A 21,699-nucleotide genomic window follows, 5' to 3' on the forward strand; every position below is an offset into this window, starting at 1 on the left:
TTTTTTTTTTCAATTCTAGAAAAGTCTCAGTTATCTTTATATGTTACCATCCTGCCATTCTTTTGGAACTCCTCTCAGTTCATCCAACACACCTGCTACTTGTTCTTTTATTAAAAATTATTTTCTTTATTTTCCTACATTGCACACTGGGTGAATTCCTCACTATTTTCTAATTTACTAATTCTTTTTTTTAAACTTTTTTTTAACGTTTATTTATTTTTGGGACAGAAAGAGACAGAGCATGAACGGGGGAGGGGCAGAGAGAGAGGGATACACAGAATCGGAAGCAGGCTCCAGGCTCTGAGCCATCAGCCCAGAGCCCGATGCGGGGCTCGAACTCACGGACCACGAGATCGTGACCTGAGCTGAAGTCGGACGCTTAACTGACTGAGCCACCCAGGCACCCCTAATTTACTAATTCTTTAACTGTATTCAGTCTTGATTATATATTATTTGTTGAGATTTCAAATTTTGATGCCTATGTTTTTCATTTCCAAGTTTTCTAATTGGTTCTTTTCATATCTACCTATAAATTATTTCATTCTGTCTTTATTTGTTCTTTTAAGATGGAAATTATTTCTTCACTTTTTTAGCACCCTAAGCACATTGATTTGATGATCATGAGGAGAAGGAGGTGGAGGAGAAGAGGATGGTGACAATGATTATCATTATTATTATTTTATTAAAGTCTTTGAGAGACTGTTTTACAAAATTAATCTCCTCTGAAGTAATTTCCTATTCCAATTGTTGATTTTGTTGTCTATCTTTTGTAGCATTAGATTTCTACATGTCTTTGGGAACTTGAGTTTGTTTATTTTAAGTAGCATCTCTCTATTTCTCTTCCTTTCCCTCTTTCTCTCCTTCTGTGTAAAACACTTCCTTTCTAGTTGCTTTTTGTGACTGTCTCATTTGCACCCCTACCCCTGATCTAATGTCCAGAACCTGGTCTTAAAATGACAATAAGTGGCTCTTCTCCTGTAGAGATATGGGGATGTTGTGGATTCAGGTAGAGTGCCAACAGTTTCTAATTGAGAATAATAATCAATATTTACTGAGTTAATACTATATGCCAGGCACTATTCTACATATATTATTTCATATAATGTTCCTAACAGTTCTATGAGTTAGATACTACTACTACTATTGCTACGACTACTATGACTATTACTTCTACTATCACTACCACAATGATGACCATTTTACAAATGAGTAAATTAAGGCATGTTAAATAATGCCTTTAGTGAAGACAAACCAGAACATTTGAATGAATGAATGAATAAATAATCCATTGTTGCTGGTAGCAGATAGACTGAACTCAGACCAAATTAATTTTCTGGCTTTTTTTCCCTATCATTATTAACCAAAACTATGGGTATATGTCACTGGAATATAAGTTTGTAGTTTATAATAGTCAATTTTATTGATATGAAATTATTTTATTTCTATGAAATTTTTGTAGTCCTATAGACAAGTACTCTCCTACTCCAAATCTCTATCCAACTCTCACCCATAGAAAGCACTTTATAATGTCAAGGGAAAAGATGTGATCCAAAGGGCAGGCTGAAATGCTGAAAGTGATACCTAATAGTACCTATCTCATCTTTTTTGACTCTCATGTTAATTTTTATTATACTTATTTTACATATGAATAAATAGAGTCTCCAGGAGTTAAATAAATTGCCTAAGGATATATTGCTAGTGGGGGACAGACTCTGAGTCAGGAGCCAAACTTGTGTCTTCTGATTCTTAATTATTCTTTGCATGTTTTCATCATACCATGATACCCACCTGTAATGAAATACCCACCTATAGCAAGAGAGAAACAGCTCCCCCTCCTCACCATTGTTATTTCTTATAGAGATGTTTATAGTTATGGTAGGTTCTTCAGAGATCACGGGCGGGAACTTGGATGTCTCAGAAAAGAACATCAAGGACTTTATGGAGGCACTCCAAGTTGCTGGTCAGGTGAGGACATCTCAGACATCTTCCTGGCTCCACCCAGCATAAGACCATCTCGATCAAGGTATTTGGTTGGGCACACACCCATTGTGCCAGGAGAGTGGGAAAATTTCCAGTCAGCAGAGCACTACTTGGTCCAGTCCATTCATAGCTCCAGGTCTAGTTCCAGTGTTCCTAGTCTGACCCATATTCTTCACTCCTCAACCTCTGATCCAGCTTTAATCCTCTTTCTAGATTCACTCCTCCTCTTCCTTCCTTGACCAGGGATCATTATTCTCTTTATTATCTTTACCCTTCAACCTTCCTTTCTCCTTGAGTCCCCTCTCTCCTATAGTTGTCAGCAGATAATGTCTTACAAACGCTCAAGTTGCTGAAAGTCAAAATCCTAAATAACAAGATGGCAACTCCACGATGCCAGAAGGTGACAGATATCATCGTTGACTACATGAAGACCATGGTGAGGAGCTGTGCCTCTGGGTTGGGAGCTTTGGGGAAAGAAAGCACCCCAGGTATGAGCCCAAGAGTTCTTTCTGATGGATGATGACACTTGGAAACTAAACTATGTGAGAACTTGGATATGAGTATCTCATTTCTAAACAGTTTGCTGGAGTCCATATCTTGTACTGTGAGCCTATCTCAAGAACTGTGACATAGACAGAACTGGAAGATACAGTAGTGAAGTGAAGTGGTGAGGCAGGAGGAGTGAAATGGAAAGGGGGAAGGATTTGGGCTGTTGATCTCAGAGTCTGACCTGGTTTTCAGACTGTGTCCTGGGATTCCTTAGGTGGTCACCTTTGTTATTACAACTCAACTAAGCATCTCAATCTATTTACTAACTTATTTAAACCCACATATCTGTATGCTAACCCACCTTTAGACTGAACATTCATGATATCTACTTATCCATCTATTCACATACTTTGTACTTACTTCCCTGACATTGGGTTAATCTGGTTCCTTATTTTCTTTGTTAACTACCTACCTATGGGGTATCTTCCTTCCAGTTTGCCTGCCTTCTTTGGCAGGCCTGTCTTCTGATCAAGACCACTGACCTTCCAGGGACTTCCAAAGTTGCTTCTGTAATCTACCCACTTTCCTGATGATTCACTTGCTGCTGCAGTGAAACCTCTGTGCTTTGGAAACCTTAATCCCCACTCCCACCCCAATACACAGATTGTGCGGATTTCTTGTCTTCCTGTTCTTTGCACACTTTAGGAAGCTCTTGCCCTCCATCACTGGGAAGGTGTCTGTTGGATGGGTGGTAGGTGAGTTCCTGCCTATTCGATGGAGGAGAATCACTTATTGACCAAATCTGATTCTCAGAGCTGTGGGACTCATCTCGGGGATTAGCCTTGGAACAGTTAGTCTTTCTCTTTTCAGAAGCCAGAGGGAGAACTGGAGGAGTTGTGCACTGAAGTCCTATTGGCTCTGGGGTTCCAGTCTCCAGGAATAGTCATCTTCAAGCTGTGGGACAGATGGCATTTGAACAACCTGCCCCCAAACGGTCTCCTGGTTGCAGTGGGGAGACTCATCTTCTGCCAGGGTATAGATCCCTATTGTGGAAGAGTTAGTCTGAGAAGAGGATAGGGCCAGCAGGGGGTGGGGGCATTGTATTTATTCTAGACTAGCTTTATCCTCCTGATTCCTCTCATTGGACATCTCCATTTAGTTCAGTCATGGGGTGTATGTGTAGATGGGAAGGGGACAAACTAGGTCCCTATTGGGCTGCTGGGAACTCAGGAGGAAGTTTCTGGAGACCAAGAATGGCAGAGTAGGACATATTAGAGCATGAGAGACTGTGGAGCTGGAGAGAAGACTCCAGGTGGAGAGAGAAGGCAGAATAGAGTGGTGGGGTGGGGCAAAGGAGGAAGCAAGGAGTGGTTTACTTAAGGGAACCTTAAGTTTTGAATTTGATTAGAGGCTTGGAAGGTAATAGTGTAGCAGGATGAGGCCAAGAATCACCATACAATCTCTATCCTGGTGGCTATTGGTGATAGCAGTGGCTCTCTTACTGATTCCACTCCCCTCTCCCAATCACAAAGTATGAAAAAATAATCAAGTCACCGGCCTATGACAGTGACTTCCCTTTACCACTTGGAACTGGGGCCAAAGAGAATCTGGGGGAAGTCAGCTGACCTTCTGGGCATTAAGATAAAAATGACAAGGCATGTGGTTTAGGCTGCACAGCAAGCTCAGAGGACACAGTAACAGAAATTGGAAATATGTATCCTGATATAATCAGGACAAATGTTTTCACATCCACTTCAGACATCATCGCTCTTTATTTCCTTAAGGGTCCTTGGAAGGGAGTGTTCATGCCTAGGCTGTACCAATATCTTGTATCTGTATGCTGTGCTAACATCCATTATTGAGCTTAATCTTTCCAGCAGCCCTGTGCAGCAGTCACATCAGGAATTGTAGTCCTATTTAACAGTTGAAGAAGCTGAAACTCAGATAAATTAAGTAACTTGCTCCAGGTTGCCCAGACTCTGGAGGCAGAGCTAGGATCAGAACCCAGGTCTCCTGCCTCCCAATCTATAGAGTTTCCTACAGTAAGGCTAGGATGCAACCCTCCCTGGGATAGGGATGTTTTTCTTGTACTCTCTCTCTTAGGTGCAGACCCCTACATTGGTGTCACATGGGAATATATCCTGCACCTTCTGAGGATGGCCCAAAAGGAGGATGACATGTTGGCAGTATGTCATGGTGAGGATTAGGAGGGTCTGGGGAAGACTCTACTGGAATAAGGGAGAGAGGAAAGAAGGGAAGAATGAGACTGGGTCCCTCTGAATATGGATCCCAGAAGGCTGGGGAGGGGCAGGAAATGTCTGAGAGCAGCTGCTTTTCTCCATCTGACTTTTCTTCACCTGATCTGGGGCAAGGACCAAGTTTGATTAGGGATGCTGTGGGTGTAGACAGCCTCAACCACTTTCCCTTTCCCTGCTGTGTGGACAAAGTGTGGTCAGAAAAGAGAGATAGTTGGGGGGATGGTGAATGGGTTGGTGTTTCCCAGACCCTTTTAGAGTTGGGGATGAGAAGACTGTGCCCACATGTATGTATGTTTCGTTTTGTGGGAAAGGAAAGGTGATGTGCAGCTCAAACTCCCTGTAACCCTCATAGTGCTCAAAGGATTGGTCATCAGTGCCCGGAAACATCTGGATCTGGGTACTAAGAATGATGAAATAATGGACATCACACAAGAGGCGCTGTCCATCAAGGCTTACCTCACCCTTCGGGTTCTCTTCAATCGTTGGTCCCTGAGGAGCAACAACAAGGTGGGATTGTAGATAGCAGAGGCTGGATGCATGGGCTGAAGGAGTAAGTCTTGAATCAAAGATGGGACAGGGCCATGTCTAGCCACTTACTGGTGGGAGGATAACTTAAATGGCTCTTCCAAAAGAGCAAGGTGATTCTCCTCAGGTTCCTCTTCCCATTCTCCTTAAAAGGGTACTATCAGAAAACTCCACTGTCTGTTCACATAATATGTATGCAATTAAGCAACCTTACATTTACTGATTACCATCATTTGCTAGGCACTGTGCTAAACCTTGCAGATACAAAGAGGACTAAAGCAAAGCCTCTAAAGGATTATCTTGCCTTCATCCCTGAGCTGAGGCAAGTTTGTTGTGTTTCCTTGGGCACAGGTGACAGAGGAAGCTCTGGTGATAATTGGTCATCTCTTCTTCCTCATTCCACCATCCAAACTCAAGAATCAAGTGAACCGTTTAACCCGATGGTTAATGACTTTGATGTCTGCAAAAGTGGCACCTTTCTACATTTCCCAGGTGATTGGAATAGGGTGAGAAGATAATTTAATGGGTTTATGCTTTCCATGTTTACTGAGTAATTAATGCTGGGGTTGGCAGAGCACGGCCCACAGGCCAAATCCTGCCTAAAACTTGTTTTTGTAAAGTGAGGTTTTGTTGGAATTCTGCCACTCCCATTTTGAATTCATCTCACACTTTGAATCTCTCTGACTCAGATTTATTTATTTATTTTTCTAATTTTTTTTTCAACGTTTATTTATTTATTTATTTTTGGGACAGAGAGAGACAGAGCATGAACGGGGGAGGGGCAGAGAGAGAGGGAGACACAGAATCGGAAACAGGCTCCGAGCCATCAGCCCAGAGCCTGACGCGGGGCTCGAACTCACAGACCGCGAGATCGTGACCTGGCTGAAGTCGGACGCTTAACCGACTGCGCCACCCAGGCGCCCCTCTCTGACTCAGATTTAAATGGCTCATCAGAGTAGATCAAGCCCACCTGGATAATGTCCCTATTTTAAGGTCAGCTGGTATGGGACTTTAATTATGTCTGCAAAATCTCTACATATAAACACCTACATTACTGCTTGATTGAATAACTGGGAGAAAGGCCCTGGAATTTGGGGGGGGGCATTGCTATATTCTGCCTACCTTAGAACTGTTACACCAATATTAGATATTTTTAGGAGCAGAGGACTCGGAACCACTACCCAAATTTTCTGATTGTTAAGTCCTTCTTCCATTTCAATGGCATTCCTTAAGCCAATTTCCCTTCAAATTTTAATGGGGATTCTGCAAAAAGAAGATGTGTTAGTTAGCAAAATGGGTGGGAAATACTGAGTTAAAATTAAATAAATATCTTAAATTCAGGACTTCTCAGAGCTTTCAGTATGTAGGCTAATCTGGTCCTCCAAGAAGCAAATACTAACATGTGATTAGAGGTGCAAGAGATTTATTGGAGAAACATCTGTGAGAGAAAACAGGGATAGAAACAGAGAGGATTTGGAGAGCCATCAGACTATGATGTATGTCTGACCCTTGATAAGGCTAGGGAGAAGGAGGGAAGGAAGGGAAGGAGGGAGGAAAGGGAGGAAGGTTTTAGATTACAGTGCAGTTGTAAGAAAGTTTTAGTAAAGCCAACAGGGAGTCACTGAACCAAAGTTACCCATCAGAAAAGTCCTATATCTTGAAGGACTAATAGGCCCGCTTTAGTGGACCTGCCATATTCAGTCATTGGCTGGGACAAACCTGTGGGAATCTGACTTCAGTTTTAACACAGTGATGGATTTTAGAGCATGGTAGCTGCACATATTGGTCAATTATGCACCAATAGGCATCTGAGAGGCATATTTTTCAGGGTTACTAAATATGCTAATGTGCATTTGTGAATTTCAAAGAGGAGGATTTTTTTTTGAGTGCAACACACATTAACATCAAGTTTCCAGTGACTACAGTGTTCAGTCTACTGTTATGCTACCACCTCAAATACACTTTCCTTGGTATATGAAGGGATGGCCTTTCTCACACATATGCTCTGAGTTTTCCACATTAGTGGACCAGCCACACAATCTCTTGTTTAATCTCCCTTCTGGCACATGTCTCCATGTTGCCTGGTGTACGGTCTGTGAATTTGGAACAAAGGTTTGCTCTATGTAGCCAATTAGCCAGTTGAAGGCTGAAATTTGTATACCAACTACTAGTCTGAAGATTATTCAGGTGGAAATTTCACCTCATGTCTTGGTTGACAGTGGAAATGTTTTGACTACTCCCTTTCTCCTTCTCATTCCTCCTCCTCCCTCTCTCCAAGGAATGGTGGTCAAGAATCAAGATAGTTATCAGCCCACAGTATAATTTTGTTTGGACATCAACTAGCACTAGCCAGCTCTATTTAAGCAAGCTGGCCCTAACTGGGAATCCATCAGGTAGACCAAAGGAGAGGAAATGTTGATTTTTTAAAATTTATCCTGCTCCTTTGAAGGCAGCCAATACTTGCAATGTTGAATTTCCCTATAGGTTTCTGCGGAATAATGAGATTATATGAAAATAAGTATAGCTTATTGGGCAAAGTGGAAGGGCAGGTCATGACTGTGTTAGGCTATGAAAGAACTAGACCCTGAGCCTTTTTTGGAAATGTCCAAGAGGGCAGTGTGAAACAATGATGACTTGGGCCATCCTTGAAGAGTAGATGTGAGGACAGAGGATTTCTTTTGAGGCTGTGGAAAGTCTGAGCTGACTTGTACTTATTCTGTCCTTATGCACACAGTGTATCTTCCAACTTATAGATGCTCTGGCTCTTAGTGGCTGTGGAGGTATAAACTTGGAATCCCAGCTGGGAAATATTATAGGCATGCTGTTCAAACAGGTGAGTGTTATGGGGCTAGAAGGATTATGGGCTTGCTTTCTCTCTTCTTTGGAGGTGATGGCTACCCCAGCTCAGATCACAACCTCCACATGATGGAGGTGTCTTTCACATGGTGACCTTAACCATACACATCAGGTTTCCCTGGAATAGGCAAATGCCTGGATTCCGGGAACTGAGTGGGATATTCTCCATGAGGTGAATTGGGTACATTCTACATGTTTCTTGAAGGTCACAGACCTTTGCTGCTTCCCCCTAATCTCTGGTTAAAAGGCAGAAAGTTCAAACCACTCCATAATACCTGTGCGAAATGTCAGGCCCTCTGTTTTGCAGCCTAGAGTAGGAAGAGGAAAACTGAACATTTTTCAGAAAAGGGTTACCTTCTGTATGTTTAATTTGCTTCCCACTGTCTTCTTCCCTTTGGGGCTGGGAATGTGGATTCCTGGGTTCTGTTTTCTTGTTCTCCTTATGGCTAAGCACCACTCTTTCCATGGATACATGCCTTGGTTTCCTCATCCACATTCAGGGCCCTTAGTTTCAGTCCTCCTGGGTCTGATGGCCTTGGTCTCCCCACAGCTGAGTGAAACAGTTGAGGACTCAAATCATCACTCTGTACAGGACCACAGCCTTGCCCTGAAGGCCTTCTATATCCTGAGTAAGTTACCACAGTTCCCTAACCCCAGGTATTTGTGTGGGTGGGCACTCAGGATCATTTTTTTGTCTCCTTGGACTGGAGCAGGGGCCTAAGTTCCCATAAGAGGCTTCCATTCTTCTAGGTTAAATGCAAAGTGATCCATGTGAGCTTTGCCTGAAATTCAATGAATCTCGAAGGGTATAGACATAGCTCCATTCCCTTTACCTGAAGTTGACTTCTCTTTCTCCTTCACTGATTCCCAGCTCAGAAAGGTGATCCTGTAGGGGTTTCTGGGTGGCTCAGTCAGTTAAGGGTCCGACTTCGGCTCAGGTTGTGATCTTGCAGTTTGTGGGTTTGAGCCCCGCATTGGGCTCTGTGCTGACAGCTCAGAGCCTGGAGCCTGCTTTGTTTGGATTCTATGTCTCCCTCTCTCTCTGCCCCTCCCCCACTTATGCTCTGTTTCTCTCTCTCTCAAAAATAAATAAACATAAAAAAAAATAAAAAAAAAAAAGAAAGGTGATCCTGTAATTACAACACTAATCATCATGAAAAGTGTGCTGACCTATGGGAGGGCATGTGGTGGGGCCGTGGAGGGACAGAGCCCAGCTCAGGAAAACGATCTGGCCCTGTGCTTGGCACATGGTAAATGCTGAGTAAACACTGGCTCTCTTTTTCCCTTTTTCCTTTCTCCAACCTAAAGGACACTAGTTTATCTAATTCATGGCATCAGTGGTTTGCTAAACATGATTTACTTCTACTTACCACTTTCTACTTAAACATACACTTGATTCCCTTGTATTCACCCCCTTCTGATAGCCAAGTTATATAATGATCGGGTGGTAACCTTAATACGAGAGAACATGGAATCCAAGGATCCAGCCAAGATAGTATCAACCATTCAAATTTTCACAGATGTGCTCCAGAAAGGTGAGTGGCCTGGTCCTATGGATCTTCTTTCCTATGAGAGCTCTTTTCTCTGGGAGACAGTCCCATGTAGTAGTTAAAAACTTGGTTTTAAACTCAATGTAAACTCAAAGTAAACTTAATAGGTTTAAATCTTGGCTTCACTTCTTATTAGCGTGCAAACTGTAACAGGTTGCTTTTAGTCTGTACCTCTATTTCCTCATCTGAAAATGGAGGTAATATTAATACCTACCTTTCAGGGTTTTTAGTGAAGATTAAATGAGAAAAACATATGCGAGGTGCTTAGACCAGTTCCCACTATGCAGTCAGTTTCATAGTGATGTAGTCTATGATTGTTATCTTGGGGGAATAGGCTTCAACTTCAATCAAATGTTTGCCAAACCTTTGCTTTGCGCCTAGCCTGGTGCAAGGTACTGAAAATAGACACTTAAATAAAACATAGTCTCTACTCTCAAAAGAGTTCACTATCAAGCGGGGAATATAAAGCTGTTCAGATAGTGAAACAATGCAAGATAATATGTGATAGGTTGTTTAAATGTGAGCATGGTGATGTGCAATAGGAAAACAGAGAAGCTTGTCAATCCAGAGATGAGATGGGCTCTGTGCAGGAGATGCAGGCAAGGAGATTGTAACAGCAAGTTAGGAGACGGAATTCACATAAAGAAGAACAGAAGAACAGTGGTCATAGTTCTAAAGGTTGAGATATATATGGGGCAGGGGGAGCAGCTGGAGAGGTGGATTTGTGTGGGCAGTCATAGGAAACTGGAAAGGGAGCTCAAATGCCAGCTTGATGAAAATACTGTTTTAGGTCACTCTTCAGTCTGCTTTGAAGCAAAAGTATGGTGGAAATAACCTCTAGGGATTCTAACTGGCCCTTGAATACCAGGACAGTACCTAGAATTCCTCCCAGCTGTCTATCTTCTTGTGCCTCCCAAAACAACAGAGAAGGGTGGAAATTGACCCCCAGCTGCATGTCTGTCTTTTCTCTAGTGCCCCAGACAGAGCAACTGAAGAATGAGGTGATGCATTCAGTCATAATCATGATTCAGGAGGATCTCAAACCAGTGAGCAGAAAGGCTGAATGTTTGGGCTGGGAGGGCAATTGGTTTTATGAGACCTCGAAGTTGTATAAAATGGAGAGGGGGAGGTTCATGGATGAGGGGAGAGGTAAGGCACTCTTACCAAGGTCTTCATGGCCTCAGACATTCTCATGGTTACATTTGGGCTCTTCAAACCTGAGAAGGATTTGAGAAGCGGACAGGTGGTTCCAGCTATTTTCTGAGCCTTGTCAGTGGGGACACAGAGCTCTAAAGGATACTAAAAATTCAGAGGGGAAGAAGACCTCAAACATTATATCTAGCATGGGGTCTGAGAAGCCATGGTTTTAACAAGCTCTGCCAGGCTTAGAGGCAGAAACTGCTCCCAGCTCTGAATCGTGCAGGACAGGGAGAAGAGGAGCAGTGGTTTAGGGTGCCAAATGGACAACAATGACACTATCCCTAAAAAAAAAGTCCTAAATATTCAGAAGGTTAATGGAGAGACTGGGATCATGAGGGCTGGGCCCTCAGGACTTGAGGGATTCATTCCTGGCTTTCTCAACGAAGGCCAGAACATGGTACTTTTCCTAGACTCCGATTTCTCCCTACCCAATACTTCTGCCAATTTCTTATCTTATATAAGGTGTGGGCAAGCTAAGTGCTTACAGTTCTTCAGGAGGATGGTAGCATCCTGGTAGCAGCTGAAATGGGCTAGAATTTGAGGGTGGAGTAAGGTGGTCAGGGTCAGTGGCTGTCATCCCCTGGAGCCCACTGAAGAGTCACATTGGGTTTGAAGTCAGGAGATCTGAGTCGCTTGAAGATACCCCTCACCTGCTCTGGTCCTCTGTGTCCTCACCTGGAATACGAAGGGTCATACTGATGTGCCTTCCTATGTTGCCACATGATGGTCTATAACTCCCACAGGTGCGAAGGGCCCTCCTGAACTTCATCGAGATGCTGATCCAGCATGACTACTTGGCCCCGCCCCAGGGGAGCATCATCATCAACTATGTCATCAAGCTCAGCGAGTCTGACTGCTCAGTGAGCAGGGTCCAGGCAGAGAGCAGACAGAGGGTGGGAGCAAGAGAAGGGCAGGTTGGGAGCAGAAGGGAAAGAAGAGGAGGGTATGGTTGGCACAATGGGAATGGGCTTTGACATCTTAAACTCTGAGAGGTGAGCCAGGGGAGGCCTTGAGCCAGAAGACTCAGCTAGCACTGGTTTCAGATTAAAATATTTCCTTTTCTTATTCCAGAATGAAGAGGACATCCAACTAACGTGTTCCCAAATCCTACAGATGGTACAAACAACTAGGGTCAAAGAGGCCCCTTCATCTCCTCCTCCCCTGACTCCCCAGATCACTACCCTGACACCCAGATTGCATACTCTCTGCCTGCCTTCCACCCCCTCCCAACTCCATATAACCCCTTGTACCGTCTCTTCCACCCTCCCCACCTCTGTCTGAAACCACTCAAGTGCCTGGGACTTCTCTAAGAAGTGGCTCAGTGGAGCAGAAGAGGGTCACTGGATGGTAAACCTGGAGGCCTGAGCCTGGGTCCTGTTCAGCCAGTTTCTGGCTGTAAAATCTTGAGTAAATTGCTCTCCAGGTTGCAGTTTCTCTTTCTGTAAAAAAGTTGGTGATTATTCACCCTTGCTGGTCTTAGCAATCTCTAGGGATTCTTGAAGACTCCTACGGGTTGCTGTGTGGGTCAGAGTTGAGTCAGGGGCCATGGGAGGAAAAGCTGTGATTTACTCTCCCTCCCAGAGTCCCCCTCTCCCAGCAAAGCTGTCTCCTGATCACTAGCATGTCTTCTACCCTTGGGATGTTCCCCAGTGAAGGTGATTACAAGTCACACAATTCCAAATTTCAAGAAGCCCCTCTATCTAATCAAGTCCTTCTTACTGTAATTTTAATCAGGACCTTGGTTATGTTTTACCAACATGGAGTGGAAAGGGAAAGAGGGTGAGAGGGAAGGGCAGGGAATGGGCAGACTGTGTATATAAGGTCTCAAATGCCCCTCCAGGAAAGGAAGACAAAGCCATGGGGTTGGAGAACTTATGGTTGGGGCTAATTTGGGGCTTGACATTGAATCCCTTGCCACATCTTACTAGGTAACCTTGCCCAAACTCATCACCTTGGTATGCCAGCCCAGCAACACCTTGGCCTTTGTGCCCCTGAGTAAGATGGCCACGAAAATGGCTCTGAGGGCCCGTTCCCTGGGCCAGGTTCCCTACCTCAGCAGCTTTCACCTCAGGCGTAAGTACACGGTGGGGAAGACTGTGGAGAGAGGTTAACTGTGAAAGCACAGGCTGCCACAGGCAGGGAGAGTGGGGGCAGGAGACAGGGTGAGATTCTGAAGGGGTGGTGGGTGTAGGGACAGGGTGCAGATCTGCAGGGCTATGGCTGTGAGCCTGAGCCATGATGGAGGAGGTAGGCAAAGGGTTAGCACAGCAGATTGATGCCATTTGGCCCTTCACATGAATGAAAAGGGGATTTCTCTGGGAGAGAGGCAACCCCAGACACAAATCCTTCTTGCCTTTATTCCTCATCTTGAAACACTGGAGTAGAGATGTAAGAATATTGTTGTTAATTACAAAGTAATGTGTACACAGACATTCCTGACCCTTTGCCCCAATTCTGAGCATTACTCTTTGTTCACCCCTTCTTGACCTTGAGTCCCAGTGGGAGTCAGAGTTGGGGTGAGGATATCTGTTCAGCACATTACTTGGGGTATGTATGTGTGCTGTGTGTTTGGAAAATAAGCATTCTTTATTAGGGTTTAAAAGGTGGAAAGGTAACAAATTACTTTCCCAGTGTTGAGAGTTCTGATTATAATCCATATGAACAATAGATATTTAAAATATGGACCTAGGATTTTCAAATATGAAAGTCTACGCTCAATAAAATGTATACCTGGATTACAACTTAGAATAGTGGGAGATGTTTTCAAGGTGTACACTAATAGAATACACTCATGGGTAATGACCATTTACCATGCTCTGGCTGGACAATGCCAGGCTGACATAGCAGCCTTTCTTCCCTAGTTTCTCTTTTTCCCTCTATCAAAAAAACAAAAAAAAAAAAAAAAAAAAAAAAACACTTTTAAAATTGTGATATAGGTGACATACAGTGTTGTATTAATTTCAAGTGTACCATGTAGTGATGTGACAATTCTATACATTATGTTCACCATGATAAGTATAGTTATCATCTGTCACCATAAGTATGATTACAATATTGTTGACTATATTCCCTACTTTGTACTTTTCATCCCCATGACTTATTTCTTTTATAACTGGAAGTTTGTACCTCCTCATCCCCTTCACCTATCTTGCCCATCTCTCACCTCTGGCAACCATCTGTTTGTTCTCTGTATTTATGATTCTGTTTCTGTTTCTATTTTTCTTTGTTCATTTGATTTGTTTTGTAGATTCCACATAAAAGTGAAATCATATGGTATTTGTCTTTTTCTGTTGTACTTATTTCACTTAGTGTTATACCCCCCAGGTCCATCCATGTTGTCATAAATGGCGAGATAATCGTTCTTTTTTATAGCTGAATAATATTCCTGTGTGTGTGTGTGTGCGCGCGCGCGCGTGTGCCTGCGTGTGCGCATGCGCACACATCTGTTTTATGCTGGAAATGGTTTGTTTTGAGGCTGAGTCAAAATGTCAAAATCCCCATGGCAATGGCACCAACGCTCACTCTCCACTTTGCTTTTTGTCCTCCACTAAAGAATGGATGGTGGGCTGCTGGGAATGGGGGGCTGGAAGTTGGGCATCCTGGAGCTGGCACTGACTCTGTCCTATTCTCTTATCCTCTTTTAACTCAGCTACCCAGTTCATCTCCCCACAGAAACTCCTGACCCATCTTGTGGTAAGTGATGAATGAATGGGATGAATACTACCTTGCCATCCATCCTTCCATCCATCCATCTATCCGTCCATCTCCCCATTCTACAAATAGTTGAGTACCACTCTATTCCAGGCATTGTGCTGGGCAAGGAATAAAGGGTAGGGCCAAAGATCATAGAGACTTTGGGGAGAGGTGATCCAGGCCAAACAGCTTGGAGGAGGGAAGAAATGTGGGTTGGAGAAGACCTGGCCTGTATTCTATGTGGCCTTATTGTGAGCTGTTCTCTGTTGATCTTAGACATGGCTTTCTGGATCTTATTTTCTCAGCAAGTATGTTTTGAGTTTCTCTATTTGCCCAGACATTATGTTATAGACATTATGTATACTTGGAAAGACAAGGTGTAGAACTGCTCTTGAAGTGTTCACAGTCTTAGTGGGAAAGACAAGCCTGGGAATAACTACCCATAATGCAGTGTGATAAATGTTAGTAGAGGAATACATGGGGTGCATTGGGATCTTAGAAGAGTGATGGGCTGATTTGGTCTCCAGGAATCAAAGAAGGCATCACAGAGGAGGCAACATTTTGAGAGCATCTTGCAGAACATGTAGTTCACAGGGGGAAAAGAATGGGAAGGTCTAAGCTTCAGCTCTACCATTCAATGGATTTGTTCTTATTTTCTTCCTTCTTTTCCCTTAAATCCATTCTCTGCCTTCTGCTCGCTTCTCTTGTTTCTCAGATGTTTTCCCTGAAGCCCTATAGAGAAGGGGAGTTTGGTGTAAGCTCTCTAAGGCTACTATATGCCCTGCATCCTATCACCTCCCTGCACCCCGTCATCAACTCGAATGTGGGCCAGCTGTGGATGACGGAGATCCCACAGATGTTGCAGATGCTGGATGGTGAGGGGTTGGCTGCAAGGTGGGAGAAATGGAGCTGGGGCAGGGGGGCAGACTCCAGAAGAGATGAAGTCCCGAGGTACAGGATGGATCTTCCTTGGGGTGAGGAGAACCAGGACCAGTCTCTCTGTCTTTCTGAGATGCCATTTGGGTAGGTCTGCTTCTTGGACCATGTTCTGCACTGAGTAGATATGCAGTCCAGAATTCTGTGGCTCCAGAGTTCCCAGAATGCCCCTTCTTGTGGGCAGAGGATCAGGGAAGAGTGTGGGCTTTGGAACCAGAGAGACCCAGGTTGGTATCCTTGTTCTAACACTTGCCTGCTGGGTACGTTTGACCTTTGAAAAGTCATACATTTCCTGGAGTCTCTGTAAAGTGGGAGAATAGTTATATTGTGGGTCATGGTGAAAATTAAATGTGATGATGGGCATAAGGCCCCTGGAATAGTGTCCAGATGTTGGTTCTTTTTCCCTATCTGGGGCCTTCTGGTCGGGCAGATCATGCTTTCTCCTTTCCTAGATCACACTGAGAAGAGCCTGAATCAGGAGGAGTGGGAAGGCAGGCTGCTCCAGGTGAGCACCCTATGAGACATTCCTCCCTCCACACTTGCCTTCTTTCTCCTCTTTAGAATCCTGAGGGAGACTCCCCAGAGACTGAGACATGATCAAGAGACCTCCCTACTCAAGAAAACCTATTTCTGGGGAATCCTTGGCTCCTGGCCTCTGCATCAGAGTCTCTGACTATATCCTAAACCTTAATTTACCTTCCACACCCTCAAAGTCCGACTGTCAAGAGAGAGTAAGGAAATGGGGCCCTAGCTTTGTGATCTTGGGCAAGTTATTTAGCCTTTGCCAGCCTCAGCTTCTTCATCTGTAAAATAGAAATAACTCCTATCTCTCATAATTGAATAGGATAATATAGGAGAGAGAGAGAGCCTTGTAGACTATAGTTTCACATACATAATTGGCATTACCATCATTGTTGCTATATTGTCATTCTCAGTCCTGACTAACCCCCTCTGTATATTTCAGCTCCTCCCCATTTCTTGAGCTCTTTTTTCATATTTACAGACCATGTCCCCTTGTCTCTTGCTTCTTTCTGACCCACTTCCACGAGGCAGAAAATCCCGGCCACTGCTCTGTGTGGTCCTTTTCTCCCTTTTTACTCAGTTTTCAAGTCAGTCATTATTGGCTATCGATGATGACAGCTGGCTGGAGCAACTCATTAAGGTTGTCTTGGAGAGGATAAATTATTTCAGCGATGATGATGAAGAGGAGAAGGTAGGTGTGTGTGTGTGTGTGTATGTGTGTGTGTTTGCGTGCATGGCACACCACACGGCTGGGGATGGTAGTTGCAAAGAGACAAATGGGGGGATGGAGCTTGGGGGGAGGGAATACAGAAATGTACATGAAGTACAGGTCTTGGGGGAAAAGCAAACCCATGTTTCTTGGTCCTGGGGAAGGGAGGGTTGGGGAGGACATGGAGCTGGTGGTCACACAGGAACAGCAGAAATATCAGTGTCTTACATTTGCTTAGTGTTTTGGGTTTTATTAAGAACTTTGCCATTTGTTGTCTTAATTAAACCTCCCAGTAGTTCAGAAGTAACAGATTAGATCTGGTATTTGGGTGCAGTGGAAAGATTATTGACCTAACAGTCACATTTAAGCAAGTTAATTCAAGTAATATTTGAGGGCATACCATGGATCAGGCACTGTGCATGATGTTGGGGCTGCAGAGCTGAGTAAGGAGGAAGGGCTCCTTTGCTCACAGAGTTCAAGGTCTATGCTGGTGAAGGCTTTGTTTCTGTGCCGGCTTTTCCTGTGTTCTGGGTGTAATCTGGGTCAAGTGTTTCAGCCTTCGTGAAATTTCAGTTGACTCACTTGGGAAGTAGCAATAACTCCTACAGCACAGGAGAGTGGGTGAATATAGACAACAACATCTGTGCAGTTGCTCTGTAAATTCAACAGACCAAATAACCAGACAGCTCAATCCAGAGGGACTCAGAGTTTTACACAAATTATAGGTAAAATTGGCACCTGATTCCAGGTTTCTTGATTTTTAATCTTATTTTCCTATCACTGAGCAACACTTTACTTGGGCTTTGGGGGGTCTCCAGGGAAGAGGCCCTATTTCCAAGACTGATTATTAGCTCTCTAATTATTAATAAATATTTATGAAGCACCTGCTATATGCAAAGTTTGTGGGTGGTAAAATGAAGCAGGCAGGAATTCTGATCTTATCAATAAAGTTATTAAAAATATGTACTAAATGCTCACAGCACAGGAGGCATGAATCAGGCATAGAATACTCATATAAAAGACACAGACTCTGCCTTCAGAAAATCATTGTCTGCTTGAGCAAACAGAGGACAGAGTGGACAATTACAATAAGTGTGGTAAGCATCAGGATCAAAATGTGCACTGTTTGCTTGGGAACACAGAGGGCAGCTGTTTACTTGGCCTGTGGGCACTGGCCAGAGAAGCTTTCTCAAAGGCGGTCCACCATCTCAGTTCGCTCATGACTGTTCTGGTTTCAGCTCTGAAAGTCCAGCATGTTAGGAAATACCTCAGTCCTGGGAAAACTGAGAAGATCATCACTCTAGAGAAGAATAAATAGGTCTAGGAAGAGTAATCATTTGTCAGCTGAGCAGAGAAGCAGTTTACCTTAGGTCAGGTTTCATAGAAGCAGAGCCTAAGGTGGGGGTCCTTGTCAAGTGAGTTAGCAAGAAAGTGCTCTCAGGAGAACCTGATAAAGTAAAGGAAGCATGATAGGAAGGGGAGAGGCTAAGTAAGGATATGGGGAGCCCTGGATGGAAACTATACTGCAGAGTCTATCCTGTTAGAGACAGGTGAGGGGGGCTTTTGTACTTCCCCACCCCTCCACCTCTCTGTCACTTCCATAGTTGGTATGGGGCAGGGATGGGAGAGAGAAGAATGTAACTTTCAGGCACCTCCAGGCAAAGAGGCCCAAAAAGGCTGCAGGTAGGAACTGCTCATGATGGTGCCTGCAGTCAGGGAAGGGAAGGAACCCTTGAGTCTGGCCAAAGCACTAAAGGCATTTGCTAGGGGAAGAAAAGGTGCCCACAGACAGGAGGTTTTAGGGGGAGAGTTGAAACATTCACTGAACATCTGGTATACCCTATTTGTCTACTGTGTCAGGCACTGTGTTAGCACTGGAGTTGAGCAATGAACCAGACATGCACTGCTCCTGAGCTTTATTCTCATTGGAGATGAGAGCATGGGGCAAGTTAAGAGCTAACCTAACAAATACATTAACAAGATAATTAGCAGTTGTGATGAAGCTTTGAACGAAAGAAGCAGGATGGTGAGCTGGAGAGGAATTTAGGAGGTCAGGGAAGGCTCACTGAGCCAGGATCAGAAAGAGAATGAAACAGCATTTTGAAGAGCCCAGGGAAGATTCCAGACAGAGAAATAGGAAATATAGAAACCCTGAGGCAGGAAAGTGGGTGAGTATGTAAATATGAGTATTACAAGGTAGACAAAGGCAATGCACAGTAAGCAAGGATAAAGACTACTGAAATTCAGAGGAGGGAGAGATAAACATTACATAAAGATACTTTTTTGATTATGCTATGTTAATTTTAAAATTACACAAATTTAAGGAACTTTTTTTATTTTTAAAATTTTTCAAGTGAGACTTTGTTATCAAAATTTATTTTATTTTTTGTTTGTTGTTTTTTAATTTATTTTTTCATTCAAGTATAATAGACATACAGTGTTGTATTAGTTGCAGGTGTACAATACAGTGATTTAACAATTCTATACATTTCTCAGCCCTCATCACAATAAGTGTACTTTGTCCACCCACCGATCCCCACTCTGGCAACCAGCAGTTTGTTCTCTGTGTTTAAGAGTCTGTTTTTTTTGTTGGTCTCCTTTTTCTTTGTTCATTTGTTCTGTTTCTGAAATTCCACATATGAGTGAAATCATATGGTATTTGTCTTTCTCTGTTTCATTTGACATTATACCCTCTAGGTCCATCCATGTTGTTGCAAATGGCAAGATTTAATTCTTTTTATGACTGAGTAATATTCTATTCCACATCTTTATCCATTCATCTATCAATGGACAGTGTTGCTTCCATATCTTGGCTATTATAAATAATTCTGCAATAAACATAGGAGTGAATATATCTTTTTGAGTTAGTGTTTTCATTTTCTTTCGGTAAATACCCAGGAGTGGACTTGCTGGACCATATGGTTAGTCTATCTTTAATTTTTTGAGGAGCTTCCATACTGTTTTCCACAGTGGCTACACCAGTTTGCATTCCCACCAACAGTGCACAAGGGTTCCTTCTCCCCCCCCCCCCCCCCCCCCCCCATCCCCACAAACTCTTGTTATTCCTGGTGTTTTTTATTTTAGCCATTCTGGCAGGTGTAAAATGATATTTTTTTGTGGTTTTGAATTTTCACTTCCCTGATAGTTAGTGATGTTGAACATCTTTTCATATGTCTACTTGCCATCTATATGTCTTTTTAGGAAAGATGTCTATTCAGGTCGTCTGACCATTTTTTAATTGAATTATTTGCTTTTTTGATGTCGAGTTGTGTAAGTTCTTTATGTATTCTGGATATTAACCCTTTACCAAATACATCATTTGCAAATATCTTCTCCCATTCAATAGGTTGAATTTTTGTTTTGTTGATGGTTTCTTTCACTCTGCAGAAACTTTTTGTTTTGGTGTATTTCCAGTAGATTAATTTTGCTTTTGTTTCCTTTGCCTGAGGAGACCTATCTACAAAAATGTTTCTATGGCTGACGTCAAAGAAATTGCTACCTATTATTTCTTTTAGGAATTTTATGGTTCCAACTCTCACATTTATGTCTTTAACCTATTTTATTTTTGTGTATGGTGTAAGAAAGTGGTTCAGTTTCATTCTTTTACATGTAGCTATCCAGTTTCCCCAATTTCATGTGTTGAAGAGACTTTTTCCCATTGTATATTTCTGTCTCCTTTGTCATAGATTAATTGACCATAAAAGCATGGGTTTATTTCCGGACTATATTCTGTTCCATTGATTTATGTGTCTCTTTTTGTGCCAGTACCATGCTGTTTTGGTTACTACAGATTTGTAGTGAAGTTTGAAACCTGGGATTGTAATACCTTTTGTTCTTCTTCTTCAAGATTGCTTTGCCTATTCAGGGTTTTGTTTTATTTGGTTTGGCTTGTTTGTTTTTTATAATTCCACACAATTTTTAGGATTGTTCTACTTCTATGAAAAATGCTGTTGGTACTTTGATGGGAGTTGCATTAAATTTGTAGGTTGCTTTGGGTAGTATAGACATTTTAACAATATTGGTTCTTCCAATCCATGAACATGGAAGATCTTTCCATTTGTTTGTGGCCCTGATACCAAAGTTAGGTAAAGGCATTACAAAAAAGGAAAACCACAGGACAATATCTCTGATGACCATGGATGCAAAAATGCTCAACAAAATATTAGCAAACAGAATCCAACAATACATTTTAAAAAATCATTCACCATGATCAAGTAGGATTTAGTGCAGGGATGCAAGAGTGGTTCAATATTCACAAATCAATCAACAATACATCACATTAACAAAAGAAAAGATAAAAACCATATGATCATCTCAATACATGCAGAAAAAGCATTTGACAAAGTACAATATCCATTCATGGCTAAAACTCTCAACGAAGTAAGTTTAGAGAGAATATACCTCAACATAATGAAAGCCATATATGAAAAACCTACAGTTAACATCACACTCAATGGTGAAAAACTGAGAGCTTTTACCTTAAGATCAAGAATAAGACAAGGATGTCCATTCTTACCACTTTTATTCAACATTAGAACTGGAAGTTCTAGCCACAGCAACCAGACAAGAAAAAGAAGTAAAAGCCATCCAAATTGGCAAGTAAGTAGTAAAACTTTCACTATTTGCAGATAACACGATACTATGCACAGAAAATCCTAAAGACTCCACCAAAAAACTGCTAGAACTGATAAATGAAATCAGTAAAGGATACAAGAGTAATATACAAAAATCTGTTGCATTTCTATACACTTAATGAGGCATCAGAAAGAGAAATTAAGAAAACAGTCTCATTTACAATTGCACCAAAAATAATAAAATAGCTAGGAATAAACTTAACCAAGGAGGTGAAAACTGTAAAACATTGAAGTAAGGAACTTTTCATTTCCTAGCTGGAAATGGGAAGTATGTGGATCAGGGAAAGTCCCTAAAGGGATGATCCATACCCTAAGAGTTTGAGAAATTAGAAATACAGCTTTCTCTT

The 21,699-nt window shown here is 42.6% G+C and overlaps 1 protein-coding gene across 1 annotated transcript in view; it reads left to right on the forward strand.

Moving 5' to 3' along the window:
* The first annotated feature begins 670 nt into the window (after positions 1 to 670).
* Positions 671 to 21,699, forward strand: part of LOC121021944 (maestro heat-like repeat-containing protein family member 1) — a 79,012-nt gene continuing 57,983 nt past the window's right edge. Inside the window, exons 1-17 of the mRNA XM_040462642.1 lie at positions 671 to 1,965; positions 2,294 to 2,416; positions 3,340 to 3,502; positions 4,573 to 4,665; positions 5,080 to 5,234; positions 5,604 to 5,744; positions 7,987 to 8,085; positions 8,659 to 8,737; positions 9,533 to 9,643; positions 10,631 to 10,704; positions 11,602 to 11,718; positions 11,930 to 11,974; positions 12,787 to 12,931; positions 14,508 to 14,551; positions 15,267 to 15,426; positions 15,940 to 15,992; positions 16,590 to 16,700. Coding sequence (XP_040318576.1) covers positions 1,861 to 1,965; positions 2,294 to 2,416; positions 3,340 to 3,502; positions 4,573 to 4,665; positions 5,080 to 5,234; positions 5,604 to 5,744; positions 7,987 to 8,085; positions 8,659 to 8,737; positions 9,533 to 9,643; positions 10,631 to 10,704; positions 11,602 to 11,718; positions 11,930 to 11,974; positions 12,787 to 12,931; positions 14,508 to 14,551; positions 15,267 to 15,426; positions 15,940 to 15,992; positions 16,590 to 16,700 — 1,818 coding nt within the window. The 5' untranslated portion in view covers positions 671 to 1,860. The remainder of the gene's footprint in view (positions 1,966 to 2,293; positions 2,417 to 3,339; positions 3,503 to 4,572; positions 4,666 to 5,079; positions 5,235 to 5,603; positions 5,745 to 7,986; positions 8,086 to 8,658; positions 8,738 to 9,532; positions 9,644 to 10,630; positions 10,705 to 11,601; positions 11,719 to 11,929; positions 11,975 to 12,786; positions 12,932 to 14,507; positions 14,552 to 15,266; positions 15,427 to 15,939; positions 15,993 to 16,589; positions 16,701 to 21,699) is intronic.

Source organism: Herpailurus yagouaroundi, unplaced genomic scaffold, assembly GCF_014898765.1.
Source record: "Herpailurus yagouaroundi ecotype Mexico unplaced genomic scaffold, PumYag 355, whole genome shotgun sequence".
In the NCBI taxonomy this organism is placed as follows: Eukaryota; Metazoa; Chordata; class Mammalia; order Carnivora; family Felidae; genus Herpailurus; species Herpailurus yagouaroundi.